At 43.2% G+C, this 17,487-nt stretch overlaps 1 protein-coding gene across 3 annotated transcripts; it reads left to right on the forward strand.

The window, feature by feature from the left end:
• Positions 1 to 1,232: 1,232 nt before the first annotated feature.
• lmo4 (LIM domain only 4) lies at positions 1,233 to 17,281 on the forward strand. 3 transcript variants are annotated; one of them, XM_059983835.1, is made up of 5 exons: positions 1,233 to 1,859; positions 2,791 to 3,070; positions 8,094 to 8,190; positions 8,664 to 8,819; positions 16,814 to 17,281. In XM_059983835.1, exons 2-5 carry the CDS (start codon positions 2,832 to 2,834, stop codon positions 16,820 to 16,822), a joined length of 501 nt encoding a protein of 166 aa, XP_059839818.1. In that variant the 5' UTR covers positions 1,233 to 1,859; positions 2,791 to 2,831; the 3' UTR covers positions 16,823 to 17,281. The 3 variants fall into 3 exon arrangements, with proteins under 3 accessions (XP_059839818.1, XP_059839821.1, XP_059839820.1); XM_059983838.1 differs by lacking the exon at positions 1,233 to 1,859 and adding an exon at positions 1,923 to 2,075; XM_059983837.1 differs by lacking the exon at positions 1,233 to 1,859 and adding an exon at positions 2,200 to 2,595.
• Positions 17,282 to 17,487: the final 206 nt, after the last annotated feature.

Genomic DNA, 17,487 nt, shown 5'->3' on the forward strand with positions numbered 1-17,487 from the left:
GCGACAATCCGCACACAAGAAGCTCCCACAACCCGCAATGAAACAAAGACTAGATTGAAGGGTCTCGGCCCGAGACGTTTATTGCGCTTCACAGATGCTGCCTGACCTGGTGTGTGTGTGTGTGTGTGTGTGTGTGTGTGTGTGTGTGTGTGTGTGTGTGTGTGTGTGTGTGTGTGTGTGTGTGTGTGTGTGTGTGTGTGTGTGTGTGTGTGTGTGTTATTCTGGATTTCCAACATCTGCAGAATCTCCTGTTTTTTTTGTGACTAGATTATCTGTTTGCACCTCATTGATCGCTGATTAAATACTGACCAAAACACCAGAGCGAACAGCCCAGATCTTCTTCAAGACCGTGTCATTGGTATTTTCCCAATGGGAAGGCAAACTGAGCACGATTTAAGTTTTCGCTCGTCAACAGTGCAGCATTCCGTCAGCACTGCACTAGAAGAGGCCAGGATTATGCCCTCAAAACTCTGCGAGTGGGACCAGAGCCAAAAATCGTCTGACTCGGGAAAATAAATCCGCTGCGAGAGCGGAGTATGTCAGTTCTAAAAAAAGTCAGAGGTTCCAAAAAGAACACTAAACCCTTTTTTTTAAAAAAACATTTGACTTATTGCTCTATTTTATTAAGAACTTCTGGATTACGAAACTATTCCGACGATCAATTACTCATGTGTAAATGATTCACCAATTGGATAATGATGTCCACTTTTAAAAAAACCATATTTCGCTTTCATGCGCAGCTGGGTTTACTCCTTTTCTTTCTTTTTAGGCTGGCTATGTCCCTTGTTAACCCCGAAACTCCTGACTGGTCACTGCACTTTCAATACCGATCTAATTGCTTGAGACCTGTGATGTACAGGTTCAAAACAGATGTTTCGGTTCGTTCGCAGAATACATTCACATAACGCAATTTGGGCTGCATATTTACTTTCTCTCTAAAATAAAACTATCTAAAACAATCATCAAATCAAGAATTTAATTAAGCCGCACGACCAGCAGAGAAAAACAAGTATTGAATAAATTACTAAGTAAACAACCCGATGTTATACCTCTATGCAGTGCACAGACAGAACACATACGTGTTATGTGCGTGCGTTCACGCTTTTTTTGCGTTTGGGGAGATTGCGGTTTACAGTCAGTCACACAGGACTGTGTGATCTTGCCCTGCTTTTCTTTGGTGCTGCTGATTGGTTGATTCTGTTATTCCGCCTGAATCGTGCGGTGTTGGTTGGGCGGCCCAGACTGACGTGCTGCTCCGGGTGTGTGTGTGTGTGTGTGTGTGTGTGTGTGTATGTGTGTGTGTGTGTGTGTGTGTATGTGTGTAGCTGGATCCGCCGCTGTCACTAACACATGTAGGTAGCTGCAGCGGCAGAGCGGATCGGCCGCGCCGTGTGTGCGTGCGAGACAGAGCGTAAACTCCCCTCGCTCCCTCGCCAGAAGGACGAAGCCCTGTCCTCCACCAGCCTCCACTTGGCCGTCGTTGTTGCAACAACCCTTCTCCCACCGATCTACCCGAACGGAGAGGCTCCTGGAGTAACCCGCTGCCCTGCATGCACACAGAAGTTAGCAGCCGGACATCTCAAAGCGAGAACTTCGGTTTACCTTGTGTCGTCGGCAGCGGACACGAGACAGAAAGCGCACATAAAGAGCTTTCATGATATTTCCAGACAGCGAGCGATTAAAATATCATAAGGCCGATCTGTTGTGGGACTGCGCTGTGCAAGACTGGCGATTGGATTCCTTCATTTGCAACTGAATTCTAGACGTGTCTTTCAAGATCGTCGCAAATCGTTTTTAAAAAAAGCACTCCACATATCCGCACGCACATACACACACACTACCGACCAAGCGGAGAGCAGGTAAGACTGTGGTCGCGTGGAAGCGATTAATCTGGGGATAGAAAGGGAGGTGTTCGGATTTGGTTTGGCTGCGGCGGGTAGCGCACGCACGGTGCCTTGTCCCCGGCGGCTCGTCTCTAACTGCCGTTTTCCAGCCTACTTTGTATGACTGGTTTAGTTGGCTGCAGCTCTCCGTCTCTCGGAGCCCCGGCCGAATCAAGCATTCGCCCGAATGCAGTTAAGTTAAAAGCTTTTCTTCAAAAAAAAATTAAAGCTCAGTTTCCCCCCCCCCCCTTAGGAGGGAAACTTGTCGAGGCCCTAGATCCTACGTATAGCGGTTTATTTTCTAGAGGGGCTGCCGGTTTCTTTGCGATTCGGTTTGTTTTGAAGATTTAATCAGCTCGATGTTGGGGTTGGCGACGGGGTTCCCCGAGATATTTTGCCGCCGGATTGTTTTCGACTTTCTCAATTTCCTCTCTTGCGGTCGCCGCAGCCCCGCATTGAGACTGGCGTGTTTTATTTAAGGGAGAAAAAAATAACAAGGGAAGTCTGAAACGATCGCACATCAGGCACATGTGCAGGGCAGCTAACAGCTCCCCCTCTCTCCTCCCCCCCTCCCTTGCCTTCATGGAGAGCCGCATTCATCTTGAAATGACACGAAGGAAGCCACAGCAGTATTGAGATTACTGATCAAGGACAGATTAGACCAGCATAAACACAGTCTTTGGGTAACAGGTTAACAAGCCACTTAATTGAGGTGTGTGTGTGTACGTGTGTGTATGTGTGTGTGTAGGGGGGGGGGGTGCCTGTAACGCCACTGCCGGCTTGGGCCTGATCTGAGATTTCATTCCTATCTTCAACCGACCGTCGGCAGAATAATACACCGACCTTAAATGAAATATTTTTATTTTCGTCTTTTTTCTTTCTCTCTTTCTTCCTCTCCTGAATGTAGAATCGATCGGATTTGCAATTGAAAAAAAACATAAGCATATAATGGTGAACAACGGGAACTCACAGACGCCCACAGCCGGCGTGAACCGCGCGGGCCTCGCTTGGAAAACGTGCGCCGGCTGCGGGGGCAAAATCGCCGACCGGTTCCTCCTGTACACAATGGATAGTTACTGGCACAGCCGCTGTCTCAAGTGTTCCTGCTGCCACGCTCAGCTCGGAGAGATCGGCACTTCTTGCTATACGAAGAGTGGAATGATACTGTGTAGGAACGACTACATCAGGTAAACACTCTCTCTTCCCCCGGTTCCTCCAACTTTACACTCTACGGGGCCGGGCTTGTTTTGTAAGCGGGTGGTGGGGCAATTACAGCCTCATACTTGGTTACTGTTGATTTTCAGATCCAGGCCTCCCACGTACTACAACCCCCTCTCCTTACCTCAAGCTCCCACCTTTCCCCGCTTCCTTATCTAACAAGTCAACTCTCAGCTGTGTTTGAAAGACTCTCCCCTTTTAAACGCCGGAACGGGAGATTGGTGGGGGATTTTCTGAGGAGTGTCTGCTTTTCGGAATCCTGGCTACCGCTAAAGGAGGGTTGCAGTGTAGAAATCATTCCATCTTATTAAGTGGAATCTTATTAAAAATAGGTCAATCAATCTTTCATGCTCTCCACCCTCCAATTGCCGGGATAGTAATTGATTCAGAAAGGTAAACAGTAGCGCTGCCGGGGCCTAAAATGTCTCACTTGAATTCTGCTGTTGCGTTCGATCTTAAAAATTATTGAATTCTGCTTGTTATCTTTACAATAGAGTAGAATTCTTTTTTTTAAGAGGGTTGTGGTCTTGAGAACCGAACTGGAAGCTCTATGCCCAATTCGGCTTCTGTTTAATAATAACTTATTTATAGAACACTTTTCATACAAATGATGCAGTTCAAAGTGCTCTACAGTGGGATAAAATGCAAACATAATAAAAGACAGAATGATGTTAGAAGCAAGGTTAAGTAAATAGTTCGCGTTTAAAATTGTCAGCTGAGTCCGCATCCCTTAATAGTTTTAAGGAATTAAACTATTTTAGGAGCGGAGTTTTAAAAACCTGACGTTTATTGTCACGCAGTTGTGTGCCTGATATTCGCAGTATCATAAAGTCTTTTTTAAAAAAATATTTCTGGGGTTCTGGAAGGTAAATTTAAAGGAGATAAAGAATTTCATAATGCTTTTTAAAAACTCCCGTGCATCCTTTTATAAAGGGGAAAATTCTAGACAACATTGGCTTTCACGGAATCTTCGCCGGGGGCCGTGGGGGAGAAGAGTCTTATTAAAAGGCAAAAAGGACGCGATGAGAGAGTTTGGGTTTGAATTCGGAAACCTTTCTTACCACGTGATACTCCTTCCAATCACCTAAATGGAAGAGGACAGGTCACATGCCAAAACTTTCAGAAATTAAACGCTTAATCCCTGAAGGTGTCGTGATTTGATGGCGGGGTTAGGAAGATTGTGTGGTTTAGGATTTAAGTGGACAAGTTTAGTTTCAGTGACCTGAATTAAAGACGTGCGAAAACCCAGGGGAGTTTGCATTAAACTTTGCCGCTGTGAAATTTAGTAGCAGCAAGCTTGTCAGACACCTCATCAAGAGGCCCAGAACGCCGGTGTGTGTGTGAGGGGGGGGGACGGGACACAGCAGTTCCATGATAGGTAACCGTTTAAAGTTGCATTATATGCTTGTTTCCCCAGTGGCTCAAATACCGGCTCATCAGCGGCGCTTCGGATAATTCAGTACTTCTTGATGAGTGTTGCCTGGGAGAAAAAGGGGGTTTGAGGTACATTATTTAAAAAAAAGCGGCGCCTTCGTGCGAGAGGAGATGCCCGCTCGGCCCCTCAGGCTTTAGATATCCCGAGATAAACCAAATTCATGTAAATATGCATGATTTGTAAAACGGTTAAATAGTGCCAGCTCCCCACCCCCTGTACATACAAAAGCAACATCGTTTATCAGTCTTAAATACCTAAGGACGCGTGAAGGGACTGGGTTTGCAAGGTGGGCAGCAGAAGGAGACTTGGCATGTCCAATAGGAAGACAGCCACCATGTAAGAGTCAACAAACAAAAATATTTAATTAAGAAAATCAGCTTTTGAAAGTAAGACTATTACCAGCTCGCTTGCCGCCGTCCTCTCTGCTGTAAATCCTAGACACTAGAATTCAATAGATGGTATTTCTCTCTCTCCTCTCCGTCCCTTCCCATTCTACACTGCAAGATAATTATAAGATTTGGTTACTTAACACTTCCGAAGTCTGTCCACTCCATAAACCTGATTGCGGATGTTGCGGGGTGGGGGGGGGGGATGTTGGAAAAGCCCCCAGTATTTCAAATTAATTAAATCGCATCGCATGTAATTTAGGGGGACGTTTATCTTGATTTGTCATCACAATTAATTCAAAGTCCTCAATTCGCTTGGGAAAAGATCATCTACTCTGCTTGATATGTATTTTACCATTTTCTATCTCCCTCTCCTGCGCCTATATTTGCATTACCTGTATTTTCCTTACAGCTGTCTTCTCGTCCTTTCCGCCCCCAGCCTTTCCTCCATTGCGCTATTTTTTCGCAATTATGCAAAAGCACCATTTTATGTATCAATATATTCCGCCTCTATTAAAACGCTTGAAGAGTTCCATCTCATTTGGGGCTCCGGTTTGATACTGTGATTGATCGGCTTGCTGGATTGTTGAAATATTAACGACCTCTTCGACTCGGAGCCCCAGAAGAAAATTGAAACCAATTTTCTGTCGTCACAGTCTGAAGGGAAGATTAAACTCCCCCCTGTATTAATTAGTCGGCGCTGGGGGTAGTGTTTCCCCTTCCTACCAGATGTAAGTAGAAGCCGTTTCACCAGCTCCCAGGTCGGACAGATAGACACTTAATTGAGCACCGCAGGTCCTTGAAGTTCCATCAAAGAGCGCCAAATGAACTTGAGGAATCTCCTCTTTCTGTCTATTTACATTCGAGTCACGCAGCGCCCGGAGTGTAAAGTTTTCGTATAATGTTACACATTTGACCCTGAATTGTCTTCAGCGCGAACCCGCTTCCCATCTGTCAGCGTGCTCACCGTTACTTCCTAATACCTCAAAACAAGGGAGGAAGTTTGGACCAAAAACTTGATATTTACGATTATATCTAGATATTACACGTGAAACAAAATAGCCCTGATTCTGAACAGCTTATCCCGCAGTATGTTCCCAGTGTGCTCTGGCTTGTGACTCACTTTCTCTCGTTGGAATGTGGAGGAGAGGTATTGCAACGATCATTAAGAAGGTTAAAAGAAAAAGATTAAATGTGTTTTATGTTAACCGCGGTGATAATGCGCCTCTTAGAATCTTCGGTTAGAGAACAGCAAAAAAAAACTAGCAGACTTTGCAATGTCTAGTAGCGCTGCTGTACAACATTCACACGGGTCGATGCTAGTGAGTGGGCGGAGGTCACGTTCGCAAACTGTACCCTCTGATTGTGATTTATTACCCCCGCCGTGCCGAAAACCCCTTTTAGACTGCCCAGAGCCGCATACTCCCAAGGAGTTAGTGCGTGGCGCCTAGGCTTCCTTCGCGCAGAAGCCATTATAATTCAGCAGCAAACGTGTCGATATGTCGTGTATCTAAACTAATTAGTTTTGAGATGGAGTTTTGATTGAACTCTGGCAATCGATGCCGGTGTAAAATTTGTTTCTCGGTCTCCTTATTAAAAGCTATCTTAAGCGGGCAGCTTTACTGCAGTGTGTCACCCGTCGATACTTTTAATAACAACTTAAGAGGCTATTTTCAATAACGTGGCGACAGCGAAGTAACACGTTCGACATGACGAGGCGTCTCCTGCACGCTCGGTTCCTGACAGCTATGAATGGCGCATTCACAGGACAGGCATACATCTGGCGCGAAGTCGGGGAAGTGGTGGTGGTAACTGGAGAAATATTTTCATGCTTGGGCCTCTCCGTTCCCCGCCCGATGCTTTCCCTGCAGCTCACCGCAGTGAAGTATCGCGCGGGGAGGAGGGGGTGTGGACGGTGGCGACGAAAGGCGGGCGCATTCTCTACCCTGCCGGCCAAATTCCGGTGTGGGCAGCTGGCGGGGAAGTCGTCCGCGTTGGGGACGGGAGGTGTTTTTTATAGTGAGGCGGAAGAGAGACTGTTGGTATGAAGTCTAGGGGAATTAACCGCCAATTGTTAGTGAGCACACCTCTCACAAAGCGGGGGTGTGTGCGTGCGTGGGGTGGGGTAAATAGTGATTGCACCCGCTGTAATCCGGGAAGTTGCTCTATCAGGGCACAATCTCCTGGTCCCGGCTAGCATGATAGAAACTAATTCAGGCCAGTCTGTTCTTATCCAAACCTTTGTTTTTAGAGTGGCCAAGACTGTAGTCGGAGTCAAAAATAATTCTTATTACATACTATGTGCTGGGGGAGCTCAGCAGATCGGTCAGTGGATGGGAATAAACAGCCTGCCTTTCACCAAAGGGCCCTGATGGCGAAAGGTTAACAATTTATTCCTGTCCACAGATACTGCCTGACCTGCTGAGCTCCTCCAGCACTTGGTGCGTTTTGCTGTAGATCTCCAGCATCCATAGTACCCCTTCAGTCTATGATTATCTTCCTGTATGTTCTCTCAGATAGATGGTTACTTTAAAACTGAAATGGTTTCTGCAGACATCCTTCTGAATCAGAATCAGAATCAGACTTTAATCGCCAAGTACCTGTACACATACAAGGAATTTACTTCCGGCAGATGTTTTCTCTCTGCTCATAACAGATGATAAATATAAATGAAAATATAGATTATACATACAAGTAATACAATCCAAGTAATAGTTAGCCGACAGTTAACCGGCAGTTAACTGTTCAGCAAAGTGACCGCAGTAGGGAAAAAACTTCTCCAGGTAGTTTTCACAGTGACTTCATCACCTTCTCTAAACCAGCTTCGGGCACTTTGAACTTGGTGTGTAGAAGCCCTCTCCCTTATGATCATGTTCTCATTAAATTGGTTCAAGTGTTGTTATTGAGTTATCTTGATTGCAAGAGTTCTAGATGTTTGAAGCTGAACTTGGAGGGTGGGGGGGGGAGGGGTTGAGAGCTGGGTAAGAGTAATAAAGCTTTTTTTTGTAAAATGTACCATTCTTTCAAATACACTAGTATTTATGCAAAATATGAGCAGCTGCGGGAGTATTTCTTTCCTTTTCTCAGTGAACCCCTTTCTTTTGATTGTTACATTTTTCCCATCGCTCCAAGTATGAAGTGTAACTCTTGCAACTCCTCTGCCTGTTTTAGATTGTTCGGGAATAGCGGAGCGTGCAGTGCGTGCGGACAATCGATCCCAGCCAGTGAGCTGGTCATGAGGGCACAAGGCAACGTCTATCATCTCAAGGTAATAGTATCCGTTGGTGTTAAGGCATTTCGAGGCTAATTAGCAAGGCGAATCTCCCTGTCAGTGCACAGCACTGCTGTTGTAATCTTTACTTCCTTGGTGAGCTTTGAACAGTTCTATGGTATGTCGGTAGGAGAGTAGCTAAGATTGAATTCAGCAATGCTCTAATTACTGCTCGGAAGACACAATTTGACTAAACTGATTTATTTGAATGTCCATTTTCTATAAGTTCACCCTCATGCTATCCCATGTCACTTTACTAGAATAATCAGCATTACGTTCTTTAAATGTTAGTTTTATTTAATTTCATTTATATTACCTTTGTTATTTTACTTGACAAGTTTCAGATTCCAGCTCTTCATTGGCTAAAGAGTGTTCTCCTGAATTTGTGAGTCATGTCACTGATATTTATGACCTCTGGTTCTGGACTCTCTAATGACATTAAAAATGGTGTCACTTTCCTCTGTCTCCAGTGCTTTACCTGTGCCACCTGCCGAAATCGTCTTGTCCCCGGAGACAGGTTTCATTATATCAACGGCAGTTTATTCTGTGAACATGACAGACCCACGTCCCTTATCAATGGACACTTGAATCCACTTCAGAGCAATCCTCTACTATCTGACCAGAAGGTAAGCAAGGGGTTCTTTTCAGCTTCTGGCCCATCTTTTGATTCTGTACTCTTCTGTTACACCGCTTTGGATTTCATTTGCATTTATTGTGAGTGCAACTTGGGCATAACATGAAATATATTGAAATGAGCACTATGGTGATGGCAAATCACAGAAACAAACCGGGTGCTGAATTGAATTCAGATTGCCGTTTTGGTTGTACACTGAGGCTGTTGAATAGGCATAGTGATATCCATGTTTTGATGTGTGATACGCCTTTTCAGTAACATTGGCATAGTTCTCTAGGATACAGTAACAACACTGTGCATCTATTTTATTTCTTTTTTTCTTGCTCTATTACAATCAGAATCAGGTTTAATATCATCGGCATTTGTCATGAAATTTGTTGTATTGTGATGGCAAAAAATTGCAATAAATAATAATAAACTAGCAATTACAATAAGATATATATAATTAAATCAAATAAGTGGTTTAAATAGTAATCAAAGAAAAGAAAAAAATAGTAGTGTACTTGGGTTCATTGTCCATTTATAAATCCGGTGATGGAAGGGAAGAAGTTATTCTTGAAACCTTAAGTGTGTGTCTTCAGGATTTTGGTGAAATGATTTGTCCTAGGTTATTTGTGTTTCTGAACATTTTATTTTCTTTAAAAGTAATACATAAATGTTTATCTTGGCTTTCCCAATCAAACCTGCATCACTTTTAGCCACCACTTGCTAGTGGGTTGAATGTGTTTGAACCTGATATAGTTTGGTGTACGTGCTTTTAAACATTCAACACATTTGGTCCATGCATGCTCTATCACCAAATATCCCAGTTTACCGAGTGTTCCAATGTGCTTTCAAAGCAGTACAGGGATACCATAAATAGATGTCCACTGATCTTAGGTAGGAAGACATGCCCTCATCTCATTGCTACTATCAGGGAGGTACAGTAGCCTGAAGACACACACTCAATGCTTCAACAGTCTAATTGGAAGTATAATGTGCTGAAGAATTTTTCAGCTGAGCAAGCAGAGGAGTTGGCGGTCGAATGGTTTAGTATCATTGGCAAATGTTAATTGGTTTGTTTTGTGGCAGCGGTACAATGCAATACATAAAACTATAATTTACATATAATTAAATTAGGTAAGAAGTGAAAAAAAGAGCTAAAAATAGTGAGGTAGTGTTAATGGATTGGTTCATTGTCCGTTCAGAAATTTGATGGCAGAGGGGAAGGATCTGTTCCTAAAACATTGAGAGTGTGTCTTTGGACTCCTGTACCTTCTCCCTGATAGTAGCAATGAGATGAGGGCATGTCAATAGACAATAGACAATAGGTGCAGAAGTAGACCATTCGGCCCCTCGAGTCTGCACCGCCATTCTGAGATCATGGCTGATCATTCACTATCAATACCCAGTCCCTGCCTTGTCCCCATATCCCTTGATTTCCCTATCCATCAGATATCTATCTGTCCTGGGTGGCGGGGTCCTTAATGATGGATGCCACCTTTTTATAACCATATAACAATTACAACATGGAAACAGGCCATCTTGGCCCTTCTAGTCCGTGCTGAATGCTTACTCTCACCTAGTCCCACCTACCTGAACTCAGCCCATTCCTTTCCTGTCCATATACCTATCGAATTTTTTTTAAATGACAAAATCGAACCTGCCTCTACCAGTTCTACTGGAAGCTTGTTCCACACAGCTACCACTCTCTGAATAAAGAAGTTTCCCCTCCTGTTACCCCTAAGCTTTTGCCCCCTAACTCTCAACTCATGTCCTCTTGTTTGAATCACCCCTACTGTCAATGGAAAAAACCTATCCATGTCAACTCTATCTATCCCCCTCTATCAAGGTATTTTAAATACCTCTATCAAGTCCCCCCTTAACCTTCTATGCTCAAAAGAATAAAGACCTTTTGAGGCATTGTGGCGACCCATTTCCTGGCACATCCGAACCGACTCACAATTAGATACCCTACGGGGGTTTGCGAGCACAGAGCTTTGGAGCCTCTGCGCCACGGGGGGCAGGTTGAGGGAGGCTTAAAAGTGAGGCTGAAGATTTCGAATAAAGTTTTTTCCTTCAACTGCAGTTACCGACTCCGTGTCGTAATTTTAGCGCTGCGTGTAGTACACCGCTACAGCATTGCCTTTTAAAGATGTCCTCAATGATGAGGAGGCTAGTGCCCATGACAGAGCCTGCTCTGTTTGCAACTTTCTCCAGCTTTATCTGATCTTGCAGCAAGGCAAGGAGATAGTTAGCTAATGGTTCCTACCTCTCTTCAAGTTTCTTGTGTTGACTCCAGCATAAGATTACACAGCTAGAAGAGCACATTACAGACCCAGTGTAACATAAAGTGCTGTGTTATCTTGCCCTTTATTGATTTTACATTCTTTTGTGATCTGAATATCTTCTCAGATTCATGAGGAACCCTTATTCCTAATGAACTATTGCAAAATTTTCATTTGTTGCACACTGTCTGTCTTTGATTAAAGGAAGGGAACTTCCTTTACACGGGATTAATAGTCATTATGCGCCATTAATGCTGCTTTACATACCAGAGTATCACAATTATTTCTTTGTTTCATGCCCTGCCTTGTCGTTATCGCCCTTTCGTATCAGTTTGTCATACAGTTCCTACACCCAGTGAACCTAGTTCTGTAGGCCTCCGTTAGTCTTGATAGACCATGGATTTGCGCTTTGGAAAGTTTCCAGGGTTCAAGCCTGGGCAGGGTTTTTTTTAATGGAAGACCGGCAGTTGCCCAAGCTGCAAGTCTCCCCTCTCCACACCACCGATGTTGTCCAAGGGAAGGGCATTAGACCTAGTACTAATACATAGGTAAATAGGTAAATTTGTTTATTATTGTTACTTGTAATCACAGTACAATGAAAAACTTGACTTGTATACCATTTATGCGGATTAATTGAATGCAACAGTGTGTGGAGGTAATGCAAGGTAAAAAAATAACAATGCAGAATAAAGTGTCATAGAGAGAAAGTGTGGTGCTAGTAGATAGTAAAGTGTAAGGTTATAACCATAAGACAAGGAACAGAATTAGGCCATTCAGCCCATCAAGACTGCTCCACCATTCTGAAATTTCTGAATTTATTAACCTTCTCAACCCCATTGTCCTGCCTCCTCATAATTTTTGACACCCTGACTGATCAATAACAAAGTAGCACCCCATGACCTAGCCTTTGTTATTGCCTGATTCTCAATTCAATCTGTTTTGGTATTGAATAATTCTATACACCGCGATAATTCAAGACCTTAGTATTCTTTTCACACACTGGTTCGGGTGCCACATTTTCTGTAAAAGTTTCCTCTTGTCTGATAAGATTATGCTGTCCTAATCACTATGACATCCACAGCCTGTAGTGCAATCTTAAGCTATGATCTTGGTCCAGCCATTGCTCCAGGTAGGTAAAGGACCCAGTTTGGTCAGGAGTATATGTGAGGTGGGGAAGCAGGGATATAAAACTCCTTCATGGGCTTCCACCAACCCCTCCAAACCTCTTTTTAAACAAAGCATGAGAGGCTAAGGATATGAGTACAAATACCCCTTCTGTTTCATTTCACCCTCACCAAAATGTCAAGGGCAGATGTGTGTAGATCTTCAAATCTAATTTCCTCCAAATGGGGGCCAAGTTTGAAGGTTGAACCCAATTAAATGCTGACAGAAAGTGGATGTAACCTTTGTCATTGTAGTTCCAATGACTTGGTAGCCATTGGTTTAACCCTGTATACTTAATCTCCTACATTATAATTTCCCAGATGTTCCCATTCATATTGCTAAGAGGCATGTGGCTTGGTTCTAATATTGTTCTGTGCTCGGTAAAGAATTAAAAGCATGTGATGTGCTCTCTCTGTTAATGAGCTTCAGTTGGAGGTGTTTATACATTTCAGTCTCAGGAAAGTGTTTTTTCACTCCATACACTCAACAGAAGTATGTGCTGTGTGGCAGTTGGAAGGAGAATGAGACTACATGCAAAATTGGTTCCTGATTGAGGATCTGGTTCAAGGTAGATGTGGTCTTGGTGAAGATCGAGGTGTTAGGATCTTTCTGTGCTCCTGCTTTCTGTCTTCAAATCTCCCAGTATCTGCTGCAACAGATGAGATGTTGGGTATTGAGTGATTGACGAATTAGTCCAAGAAAGTGGTGCTGAGGCAACAGATCAACTATGACCTTATTGAATTCCAGAACAGACACAAGGGGCAGAATGGCCTGCTGTTTTCTATGATCCAATGCAGGCAGTAGAAGCATGCATACATAATGAAAGTGGTCAGTACATTTCACCACAGTGCTGGGAAGGTTAATTGAGTGGAATTTTAACAAGTGTTAAACAGATGGGATTTTTCTTTAAGTAGCAAAGCATCAACAGCTCTGTGGCAAATGCAGCCTGTAGTTGAACTTGTTTTCCTAACACCCTCAATTTTCCTGATGAACGGTCTCGGCTCCAAACGTTGACTGTTTATTCCTCTCCATAGATGCTGTCAGGCCTGCTGAGTTCTTCCAGCATTTTGTGTGTGTTACCCTCAATTTTAACCTTTTATGCTATGGGAGTGTTTAACTTTAAAGAAAAGATACTCTTGTTAATGTTAAAACAGTTTGATGTCCTCACAAACTGCACTTTTTTGTTAATGACAGGACACCGTTTTTTTTCAAATGGACAAACTATAGCCAAGGACAGAAAATGTGCCTGACAAGTTTATGTTTTAAAGAAAAATGCAAAACATTTCCATTAAAATGGCATAATTGGTGTTGTCTCTGTCGATAGTGGCCGACATTTGATGTTCATTTATTAAATAGGCGCTAGGCTGCTCCCTAATCTCTTTGTTCAAGACAGACAAATTACCTTTCTCACACTGTGGTCAAACTCAGGGGAATTAAACCTCAATGCCTCAGCTAGTTTAATTAGCCTGCGAGTGGGGGGTTGCAAATTACTAATGCACCTCGGGCTTTTAGTGGCTTGATGAAAGGGTAAAAAAGAAAAATGCACTAAACTGTTAAAAGTTTTTAACCCATGAGAACTCAAGGCAGGACTTGTCTCTTTTTAAATTAATTTTGTATTTAGTTAACCCTTTGGATATTTGCTGGAAAGCAATTACTCTTCCAATGATTATGGCAGTGCTGTTTTCGAATACTTTATGGTACTGTATTTGGTTAACCGTTACAGTATTGTGGAGGCAAACCTCTCGCGGAATGCTTGCAATATTTGTGCCTTTTATCTCCTTTCCATTGTAAGTGGTTGCAGTCTGTGAATTCATTGATAGGGCAATGTTTTAAATCTAGTCTGTCTAGGCCCCTTCTGTTTACTCGGGAAATCAAATCAAGGTCTCCATTTTGCTGTTATCCTTTGGTCGGCACCTTTATCTGACATTGGGGCGAGCGGGGAGGGTAGATGGAAGCTTTCCATTTTATTTGGCATACATCAGCTGATTTCAAAATGGAACGATTTAAGTAATGCAGAATTTAAATCCATTTAGTCAGAAGCTGCCCTGAATAAACGTTGCGGGAGCCTGAATGTTGTGTTCTGGCTGTAACTCCTAAAGTCTATTTGAAAGCTGGGATTAAGGTAATGGAGGTGTTTACTTCGATATGCAGCTCACTCAGTAGTGGCACTTTCGGTTGAGTGAAATCGGTCATCTTGGTTGCCCCTGGCTCAAACAAACGGGCTGTGTTGAAAGTAGAAGAAAAACAAACACAAGCTGAAAAATGCTTGAAGCACACATCAGCTGCAGGTGCACAGAGAAAGGGGAAACACATATTTCTGTTGCAACTTTTGGTGGCAAAAGCTGTATAGAAGTTCAAGAAGCTTTTAGACAGAAACATGAAAATACAGGGAATGGGGGAATATAAATCATGTTCATGCTCTACAACTCGTGTTCCTAGTATTATCTAATCTATCTATCTATCTCTGTTAGGTCTACCAATCTACCTAACTAGAGTACTGTGCAAAAGTCTCAGGCAGATTTATCTAGCTTTTGTGCCTAAGACATTTGCATAGTAGTGTAGTACTGTAATTTTATGAATTGCACTGTACTACTGCTGCTAAAAAGACCAAATTTAATGATACATGTGAGTGATGATAAACCTGATTCTGATATGGGTTGCCATTGTAGATTGAGAGTGGGAAGGGGGCAGGGCGGAGGAATCACGGTTGCAAAAAAGGAAGTGAGAGAGGGGAGAGTGGGAAGCACCAGAGGGACGTTCTGTAATGATCAATAAGCCAATTAGAATCAAATGATCTTGCCTGGTGTCTCAGGGCTGGGAGTGTCTGGACCCGCGCCCTCCCTGCCCTTGGCACTCCTTCTTTGCCACCTGTCCTACCCCCACTCCTGCGGTGCTCCACCCTCACCATTCCCAACATCCTTGGCTCCCACGATATTTACAAATTAATTCTCGGCTCCACATTGACAAATACAGTACCGTGTAAAAGTCTTAGGCACCCGAGCAATATATATATGTATATGTGCCTAAGATTTTTGCATAGTACTGTATATCTTAAATATCTATATCTGTCTGTCTTTCTACCTACCAGCTTACCTGCCTCCTGTGCAAAAGTCTTAGGCACATGTAAAAAAATGCTATAAAGTGAAGATGCTTTCAAAAATAATGAAATGAAATATCAAACAAATTACTATAAAGAGCAGTAAACCGTAAAAAAGCTAAATCAAATCAATATTTTGGTGTGACCACCCCTTGCTTTTAAAACTGCATTAATTCTCTCAGGTATGCTTTTGTGCAGTTTTATAGGAAAATTGGCTGGTCGGTATATTAAAATTATGATGGGTCTAGATAGAGTGAATGCAAGCAGGCTTTTTCCACTGAGGCTAGGGGAGAAAAAAACCAGAGGACATGGGTTAAGGGTGAAGGGGGGGGAAAGTTTAAAGGGAATGTTAAGGGGAGCTTCTTCACACAGAGAGTGGTGGGAGTGTGGAATGAGCTGCCAGATGAAGTGGGCTCACTTTTAACATTTAAGAAAAACTTGGACAGGTACATGGATGGGACGGGTATGGAGGGATATGGTCCAGGTGCAGGTCAGTGGGACTAGGCAGAAAAATGGTTCGGCACAGCCAAGAAAGGCCAAAAGGCCTGTTTCTGTTCTGTAATGTTCTGTGGTTCTATGGTTGTTCCAAGTATCTTGGAGAACTTGTCACAGTTCTTCTGCAGACTTTGGCTGTCTCATTTGCTTCTGTCTCTCCAGGTAATCCAAGACAGCCTTGTGGAGGCCATAACCATGTAAAAAATTTGGGGTGCCTAAGACTTTTGCATAGTACTGTAGCTACCGACCTAACTATCAGCCTATCTACCTAGTTTTTAATTAATTTATCTTTATTTCTCTAGCTTATCTTCTTTTGCACATTGCTTGTTTGTTAGTCTTTGTGTGCAGATTTTTTATTAATTCAATGAACGACACATTGAACTAAACCGAACATACCTAGTCTGTTTTGGCGAGTTTGTGGTTTGATGGTTTATACTTTGTGGTTTTCATTCTTTTTTGCCATTTGTGTGATTTGCTCTTTTTTGGTGCAGTGGATGATTGATGTTTCCTTTGAACGGGTTCTATCGTGCTTCTTTGTTTTGTGGCTATCTGTGAGAAGATGAATCTCTGGGTTGTATACTGCACGTATACTTTGATAATAAATGTGCTTAGAATCTTTCTCTTTGTTCTTCTGTGGATGCCCGCAAGGAACTGAATCTCAGGGTAGTATAGGGTGATGGATGCTTTCTTTGAGAATAAATGTTCTTTGAAATGTGCGGGCAGAAGGGATTAAATTAATTTGGCACCATGCTGAGCAGAAGTGTTGTTGACCGAAGGGCTAGTTTCTGTGCCACACCATTCTATGCATTAGCTATGATCTTATTAAATGGTGGGGGGGGGGGGGTGGCGGCAGAGTGGCTGGCTGTCTTCTGCTCATGTGGCCAGAGGTGGGGGGAGGTGGGGTAACTCGCACCGGCACTCTTCATGGCTTGACCCCCTCGCCCCGCTCTCTTTCCTTTCCAGGTTTGCTGAGGTGACTTGGAGCAGTGCAGAAAAGCGTGCCTTCATCTTTTCAATCTGGCTCATCGCAAGTGGACCCCACTTTGTTCCAGTAGACAGTCATGTTTTTTGGCTGGTTTCAATGCCAGGTACACGACGACATTGCACACTTGTATACCCTCGCTAGTTTGCTCTCACCAAGCTCTTCCTGCATTCAAAGTGACTTGAGGACACCAGATTAAGGATTCTGTGAACCCGGGGCTAATAACTGTTCAGAGGGTGTGGGGGTGGGGAGGGGGGTTGTGAAGGTAAAAATCAAATGGCCATTGAAGGACATCTGGGATAATGACAAATTAAATTCATTATTGGAGGTTTTGCGACGTGCTACGTACCTACATTAATATTTAGCAGGGCACTGGCCTTGGGTTCCTCCCCTCCCCCTTGTATTCTATTTTTCTTTAAAACATCCTTGGCAAAAAAAAAGTGTCGGCTCTTTGTATTTCTAAGTGTTGTAAAGACAATGTGTTTATTGCTATTATTAATAAAGAGGCAGCAATGGGAGAAGAAAAATCCAGTGATCTTTGTGGTAGTTCTCTATCATAAACACTTGTAGTGGTTCTCTGTACAATGACATGTATGCATGCATGTATGTGATTTGTCAAATGTTGCTTCTCTCTTAACCCCCTTCCCACCCCCAG

The sequence above is a fragment of the Hypanus sabinus genome, chromosome 11, assembly GCF_030144855.1.
Source record: "Hypanus sabinus isolate sHypSab1 chromosome 11, sHypSab1.hap1, whole genome shotgun sequence".
Taxonomy (NCBI): Eukaryota; Metazoa; Chordata; class Chondrichthyes; order Myliobatiformes; family Dasyatidae; genus Hypanus; species Hypanus sabinus.